Genomic DNA, 8423 nt, shown 5'->3' with positions numbered 1-8423 from the left:
AAAAACAAATGTTCAAGATTTCAAAATTTGTTAATTTAATACAAAAAAAGAATTTTAGTTTTAAAAAATATTAAAAATCAGAAATTCAAACTATGTTTAATTTTCAAAAAATGTTCAGAATTTCAAATTTTATTTAAATTTGAAAGGAATTGTTTAGATTTTGAAAAAAAAAACTTTGATAAAAGTTCAGAATTCAAAATATGTTTAAATGTTTGTCACATTTTCCAATTTTATTCACCATTCAAAAAAGTTATTAGGAATTCGAAATTGTTCAGCATGTCTGAACACATGCATGCTACCAAATAAAGTCTCAGTTCAGCATATCTCAGCGCATACACCGCTGCCAAACAACAGCAAATGCATGGACTCAACATGTCTACACTCAGCATGTATGAGAGGAGAACAACTAGGCTAGGTCCATACATGCTACCAAACAAACCCTCACGGATACAGTGGATTTCAGGGTAGATTTGTGTCTCATAAACCTCAAAGAAAGAATTGGGGAGGGGATCTAGAGCCGGCGGAGAAACAGTTGGATGTTACTACTTGAGGGCTACCAGTAATTCTCTTTGTTTAATAGCACGGTACTATACGCATCGCAAACATGATAACTTAGGTACAAATACCGCGGTAACTCTACCCAAAAAAAAAGATGTTGAAAACAAACCATGTTAACTTCTATGTAAGTAGCATGGTAATATACACAGTGTAGGCGTGATAACTTACGTATAAAAACCGCGCTAACTAACTTTGTCCGCTGGATTTTGTTGTTGAAAATATACCCTCAATAACTCATGTGCACTTTCGTAAAGAAAGGCAACTTATGTGTAAGTGAACAACAACAACAACAACAACAACAACAAGAAGAAGAAGTTCCGGCACATGGATAGGCTAGAGGTGAAATCCATAAGATCTCGCAACTAACTCATGGCTCTGGCACATGGATAGCAAGCTTCCACGCACCCCTGTCCATAGCTAGCTCTTTGGTGATACTCCAATCGTTCAGGTCTCTCTTAACGGACTCCGCCCGTGTCAAATTAGGTCTACCCCGCCCTCTCTTGACATTCTCCGCACGCTTTAGCCGTCCGCTATGCACTGGAGCTTCTAAATGCCTGCGCTGAGTATGCCCAAACCATCTCAGACGATGTTGGACAAGCTTCTCTTCAATTGGTGATATCCCAACTCTATCTCGTATATCATCATTCCGGACTCGATCCTTCCTCATGTGGCCACACATCCATCTCAATATACACATCTCTGGCACACCTAATTGTTGAACATGTCGCCTTTTAGTCGGCAAGTGAAATGGTAATACACACTCAGTATTTTCTTTATTTTATTTTTTTGCATGGAATACACACTCAGTATGTGTGTTAACTTATGCACAAACATCATGGGTAATTTTGATCACAAAAAAAGGTTGTTGAAAACATACCCACAGTAACTTTACGTAAACAAACATGATAATATATGCACTGTAGCATTGTTTCTTACTCGCACCAATATCATCCATTTAACCCTTTTAGGGCCCTACCCTCCACCAGTGATAATATTTTGCTGCTAATCACTTGGTGATGGTTTCCCTGCCAAGATTTCAGAAAACAAGGTATTGCCTTCAAACGACCCACAACGGAATGAGCATGAGGGACAGACGGGTGTAGACCGTCATATTCAGACAGAGGAGGAAACAAAGAGATGGGGGGACGAACATAGATTTTCGGTGCAGTCTATACAGTAACATAATAAAAGAAAATCAGAAAATTTCAATTCCTTTATTACTACATACAACTCCCTCCACTCACAAATATAAGATATTTTGGATATTTTAAAATGGACTACATACATACTAAATGAGTGAACAAGTACACTAAAATGTGTCCATACAGATCAATTCAGAAAAAAGTTAGAACATCTTATATTTGTAAACAGAGGGAGTACGATCTGAACATTGAATAAGAAACGTATAAAGGTGCATCTGTGTTCCAAAAGAGTGCTGATAGGCACCAATACTCTCTTCCAAGGAAACCTCATAAGATGTTTTGAACAGAAAGGTTTTTGTTTAAGTAGTAGCTCTCTCATAAGAAGGCAGAGTTTTGACTTGCCTAACCAGTCTCACTATACACGATACTCCCTCTGCACAAATAGAAGTTGTTTTGCATATATATTTCAATATGGACTACATATGTACTGAAATGAATGAACAAACACACAAAACGTGTATATGTACATCCGATCCACAACATGTTAGAACATCATATATTTGTGAACGGAGGGAGTACAATATATCGATATACACTTTGTACGAAGGAAAGCATGATGTAGATTATTTGAAGGCATCAATACTCGTATCACGTAGAAACATAGAATAATATAGCAGCCTAAAATCCATTTAAGTTCACAACTTTGCTGCTGGTCACCATATTCACAAAGATGTTCCTGGCATATGTATTCATTTAAGTTCACAGAATGCACATTCTGCGGAATATGTTCCCCTTGTAAATTAGTACTCGTAGTGAAGTTGTTCATATCAAAGTTTAGTCTTATTGTTGGCTACCTAAAAAGGCTTTGGCTCAGAACATACGTGTTCAGTTAGTATGCTTATCTATGTGTCTGAATTAGTTTGGTGTTTGGAGTTTATATACGGATAGCTTGGGATGAGCATGCCCTGGATCATCACTGTGAGAGAATTGGGATAGCAATTTGCTGGCAAATTAAAGATTTGTGCTCTTTGCCATGGCCTTAACATGTTATTTTTTAGTGGGCCATCTTTTGATGCTTATAGAATTTTTGTAGCATTTCAAATATGTGTGCATGCCCATTCGATCAGAGAAAATAAGATTTACATTTCCATCGATTGCATGAGATGTTTGGTGAAAGTCTTTCCCATCTTCCCTAATCCACAAACCCTCAGCTTGCGAGCCAGTCATCGATAGCTACAAGTGTTTAATAGAGTAGTTTCTATACAATTGAATTCTACATGCACACTTATTGATATACTCCGTATCTTATTACTGTAATTGTTGCAAGGTTTCAGCGATAGATTAAATCCAGGTATATACAGTACTAAATGCAGGACCACTGAAGTCATGCAACGAGCCACATTGCAATCTTGCACGTTAAAGGAAGCATCAGAAAACAGAATACTGAGGACATTGAATCAAAGGGTAAACAAAAGTGCAACAACGGTAACACCGAATTTCAGAGTTCAGCAACTCCTTTCAACTACATAGAGTAAGTAGGGCATCATCTTAAAGAAAAAATGCAGAGGATAGGTCACCAGCAATTCCACACCTTTGCCAGTCTCTCCTCCAGCTGAAACTGGGCAACAGTACTGCTCTGAATTTACGGGGAGACAAAAGTGTAACAGCGGTAACAACCGAATTACGCAGTTCAGTAGCTCCTTCCATCATGGTGATGCCATATGATTCACATAAAACAATAGATCACTGTAATCCAATGTCACTCATTGATTTCAATTAGGACCGGAAGTGAACCACGGAATGAAGATCCATTCCCAGTTCCTCTATAACATGTTGCCTCTCCTCATCAGTCCGTGGATACCTTGTCTTGGGATCCGAGTCACTACAGCACTTCCACACCATCCTGTCATGAAGAGATATCTCCTCCATGTTCACCGCAGCTACCATGACACGCCTGACGTATCGAATGAAGTTATCATCGGCTTGGAAGCCATAGATGGTGAGCTTGGCAAGATTCTTATGCTTCAAAATGGAAACAGATGGCTTCCACTCTACGTTTCTGTTGTCGCAGTAACCACTCGCCTTCCGGTGCTCCTTGTCTGTCACCATGATGCACCAATGATCCCATACTGTGATGCATAGCTCCTTCAGGACCGGTGCAGCTTCAAGAATGAACATTGTCCAAGCAATATCACATCCTTCAGGAAGGTTTTCCAGATTCACAAGCCGCAGTTTGCCAAGAACAGGCGTGAGCAGTTTCGGACATTCTGGTAGAACCCAAATCTGGGAAAGAAGAAGCATATCAAGAATAGAGTGCAAGATGCACACAAAAACAACGTTCTAGGGTAGTAGAGAAAAATCACGAAAGTCATTACTGTCACATATAACCATATCATAGCCTGGGAAAGAAGAAGCATACTAAGAATTGAGTACAAGCTGCAAATAGTTTACATTCTAGGATGGCAGAGAAGACAACGATCATATATAGTGTTGAAATAAGGCAGATGCAATTGAGTACCTTTTCACTTCGAAAATTCAGATGCAGTTCGCTTATGGAGAGGAAATTAGCAAGGAGCTGGCTCAACTCTAGACACCTGTCTGAGCAGACAGCAATTTTCGCGAGGCTTAGCTTTGAAAGCTGCGGAACGAAACCAAAAGACAGGGGCTCATCGTCGTAAGAGCACCAGTTATTATAAGTCACTTGTTGGAGTTCCGGTAGCCAGTTGAGCACAACTTTCTCGAACTTCCCATAGTCGATCTCGAGGTCAACGAGTTGAGCATGTTCTAAACACAGCACAGAACGGATCCCTGAGTCACAGTAGGACAATCGCAAAGATTTCAACCGCTTGCAAGTGGTCAGGACATTGGGGATGTCGCCTTCACCAAATCGCATATTTTGCAGCCATAGGCGCGTAAGGCCAGCGAATGCATCCAGACAATCAGCAAGGATAGTATTGAAGCACTTGGCAAAGTCGACGAGATCGGCAGGTGTGCAATCCGCGCAAGCCTTCTCCGTCATGAACTCAATTTCAGCTTTCTGGACCTTCTGGGTTGCCATGGCGTGGGCAAAAGATTTGCCAACAGAGAGAACGTCATAATGCCTCAAGACCATTCTGACATTAAGCTTGCGGATGGTGATTCCTGGGCTCCTCATCCACAAGATGTTATCAGTTATCTTAGCGACAGCGCCATTGACCCTAGCCACATCACGGATGCCAAATTCACGGGAGCTATCAGGGTCAGGGACGAGGGAACCAACATCGATAACAATCTGCGAGAGCATGGCGGGGAGCTGCAGCATTCGCTTCGAGAGGATGCAGGCTCTGAGGGCGTCAAACGTCTCCACCCTCTCCAGGATATTGAGCAGAAGATCATTGGGCAGCCTGCTAAGCCTGTCTCCGTTTGCTTTGCAAGCAGCGTCTTCGTTGCAAGTTGCTTTCTGCATTAGATTTAGCAGGGGAAAAAACAAGAAAACACTAAATCAGCCCTGGAGGATGAATCGAATCGAAGTGAAGGACAGACAAAGAACTTACGTTGCGGCCGCGGCGACCCTTCTTGTTCTTCATGGCTGATCCGCTAAAGCAAAAGAACTGGCCTTTCAGAGATGTGATTGATGTTGCTTCTTTGATGGGCGACTCCTCCCACTCCTCTGTTTATTCAGGCCGGCGGATTAATCGCCGTCTCCCCTCCAGAAGGGAGGAGATTATTAGAGGAGAGGGAGAAGGATCCCGGTTACAACTTCTCGGCACACATATTAGTAAAAATTGCTGTGTGCTTGGAAAACAAACCGAAATCAATCTCTTTTCTGCCCCGATTGCAGAAGGAAAAGGACTCTTCCGCCTCCGCCTCCGTCTCCCTTGAGATGATCCCGCAGAAAACGCAATAAGACATAATAACGCGGTCCTTCGGTCCCCTGGACTTTAGAGCCCAGGCGGCGGAGGTGGTGGCGGCTGCAAGGGCGCGGAGGAGCAGGGGGGGTTGGGTGTCGGAGGGGATGGCGGCTGCCGCCTGCAGGACCGGAGTGCGTGGGAGGAGGGGATCGAGTGGAAAGAGATGGGATCTAGGGTTAGCAGGTTTCCTATACCTTTTCTTTTTTGATTGAGGTAAAGGTTTTCTATACCTGAATTGGTCGGCGGCGCGGACACGTAGGTGCGCCAATGCAACCGACGCATTTCAGACTTGGGCGTTTTTCGGTGGCTGCTACGAATCAGCCGGATGATTTCCGTATGAAATCATCCGCCTAGCCAACCGTCCGATTGGCGCTAGCGATGTTCGATCCTAGGATTTCTGGAGCCCATCTTCGATCCACAGCGCGTCCCCCTCTACAGCGAAGGTGCATTACCTAGTCGTTAGTCCATACCCACGCCTTCTCTGAAACACAACGATGGTCCATCGAAAGCAACGGATGGCATGTGTGCCGCCGACCTCGCAGCCCTCGAGCAGCCGGAGATGCTGCATCGTAGCTCCAAAAAGACTCGCCGGCAACACGCTGTAGCACAGTGCCGAGACTCACCGGGGGCCTGCACGGCACCATGGTAGCACCGAGAGCTGCAAATAAAGTTTCAATGCAGCACCGACGACACCCGAGCGAAGCTCCACTGCAACTCCATGGGAGCAGAGCACTGTCGACGCCCGGTGAAACTCCATTGCAGCCCAACGACGCTCCATTGCAGCCCTGGTGGAGCTTCAATGCAGCCGCAACGTAGCTCCAACGTCCCCGACGATGCTCTACTTGCAGCCGCGGCGAAGCTCCATTGCAACCGCGACAAAAACTCCAACACCCCGACGGTGCTCCATTGAAGCCGCGGCGGAACTCCGATCACCCTCCATTGTCGGCCCGGCGCACTCATTGCAGCACCGGCGATGACGGTTGATGCTGCGACGCAGCAGGCGGAGGCGATGGCGAAAGCTGCGACGCAAAGCATGACAACGACGGCGGAAGCTGCCATATAGCGCGGGGATGCTGCGATGTAGCTCCGGTGGCACTTCAATGCAGCCTCGGCGGCTCGAGGATGCATCAGGCAACGGCCGACAGGCGTCACCTCCTCTGCTTCGGTGCTCCTGCTTGCTTTTTCTCTGCAGCTTGACGAAGGACAGAAGGGAAGGGGGAAAGAATGGGGTGGAGGATACGCTTCGTGTGAGAAGATAAGGTGGAATCGATTGGAGCGGTGGCGGGGCCACATCAACACGTGGTGCACAGGGAGAGCGGCTTACGGGAGAGAGTTTTCATCCGGCTTATTTTAAACGTTTTCCTTAGGAAAATCTTAATCCAAATAAAACATTTTTAAGGAATAGCTTTTATATTCCACTTAAAATTGGTGCATCATATCCGTGATCACCGGACCAGTAACAAAATCCGGGGCGTCCGAACCACAAACAGATAGTGGTGTCGCAACAAGGAAAAAAGTCAATTTTAAACCTTGAATTTGTAGAGGTCGGACGAAATGAACCCTCAAATCGAAATCCTGGTCGATTACACCGTAAACTATGTAATCCCGGTAAATCAAACCGTGGCAAATGTCAACCGGGATTCATGTGGTGGGCCGGCCCACTTTATTATTTTTTCGTTCAAAAAAATTCCAAAGGGCGCACATCCTGCTCCCCGTTGCACGGCATTCCCTAAACGGTGCCCGTTACAGGGTGTGCGCCCGTAGGCCAAAAAAGGGCGCTACCAGGATTCGAACCACCTACCTCCGCGTCAAGGACAGCTAGTTCAACCACGCGAGCACAGGGTAGGATATGGTTACGCTTTAGTTTTTCCGTCTACTATTCGTTCTTCTTCCTTTTTTTCCTTTTTAAATTACACGACCACATGTTTTTCTTTTTTCTTTTTTTTGTTGTTCTTTCTTTTTGCCTTTTCTTTTTCTTTTTCCTTTTTCTATCTTTTTCAAAATCGATGAATTTTTTTCAATTTTATGAACTTTCTTTCAAATTCGATGAAGTTTTCTTCAAAATCGATGAACTTTTTTCATATTCGGTGAACTTTCTGCAAAATTGATGAACTTTTCTCACCAAATTCCATGAACTTTTTCCAAAATAGATGAACTTTTTTTCAAATTCAATGAACTTTTTTTGAAAACCAGTGAACTTTTTAAAATTTGATGAACTATTTTCGAATTGGATGAACTTTTTTCAATATCCCAAATATGTTCAGATTTTTCAAAATTCGTTTGAATTTTCGGAAAATGTTTTCGAAATTTCAAATTTTGTTCATGTTTTCGAATTTTGTTCACGTTTCAAAAATAGTTCTATTCCAAATTTTTGTTAACCCATTGAAGAAAAATATTCACCATACATTGAAAAAATGTTCAGTATGTATAAAAAAATGTTCATCATGTATAGAAATTTTGTTCAGCATGTATTCAGAGAAAGTTCAGCATATTTAAAAAAAATGTAACTTTATGTAATACACGGTAAAATTTTATAAAATTTGCTGAAAGTTTTTGAATACATGAACTTTTTTCTAATTCGCGATTTTTTAAAACTTATTTCAGATTTTTTTTCTTTTCCAAAAAATCACGGCTTTCTAAATTGTTTGTACCAGAAGTAGTGCGGTTAGTATTGTTGTTAATATCTCGCACTATAATGAATCACTAGGCTGTAGTAGATGTACAGGTTAGGCACGCTGTGACGTAACTAAACAGCGCGAGATCCAATCCTGTTGGAAGCAGCTTTTTTGGGAGGTTTTTTCTCTGCGTGGATTTAGTTATTTTTTCGTTAAAA

At 43.0% G+C, this 8423-nt stretch overlaps 1 protein-coding gene across 2 annotated transcripts; it reads right to left on the bottom strand.

The window, feature by feature from the left end:
• Window positions 1–3122: 3122 nt before the first annotated feature.
• On the bottom strand, window positions 3123–5789 carry LOC123135725 (uncharacterized). 2 transcript variants are annotated; one of them, XM_044554911.1, is made up of 3 exons: window positions 5234–5789; window positions 4219–5139; window positions 3123–3983 (listed from the first exon to the last, which is right to left on the bottom strand). In XM_044554911.1, exons 1-3 carry the CDS (start codon window positions 5264–5266, stop codon window positions 3477–3479), a joined length of 1461 nt encoding a protein of 486 aa, XP_044410846.1. In that variant the 5' UTR covers window positions 5267–5789; the 3' UTR covers window positions 3123–3476. The 2 variants fall into 2 exon arrangements, with proteins under 2 accessions (XP_044410846.1, XP_044410847.1); XM_044554912.1 differs by lacking the exon at window positions 5234–5789 and having other exon boundaries at window positions 4219–5145.
• Window positions 5790–8423: the final 2634 nt, after the last annotated feature.

The sequence above is a fragment of the Triticum aestivum genome, chromosome 6B, assembly GCF_018294505.1.
Source record: "Triticum aestivum cultivar Chinese Spring chromosome 6B, IWGSC CS RefSeq v2.1, whole genome shotgun sequence".
Classification (NCBI taxonomy): domain Eukaryota; kingdom Viridiplantae; phylum Streptophyta; class Magnoliopsida; order Poales; family Poaceae; genus Triticum; species Triticum aestivum.
Note: the sequence above shows the minus strand (reverse complement) of the source record. Positions and strands in the feature narration are given on the sequence as shown.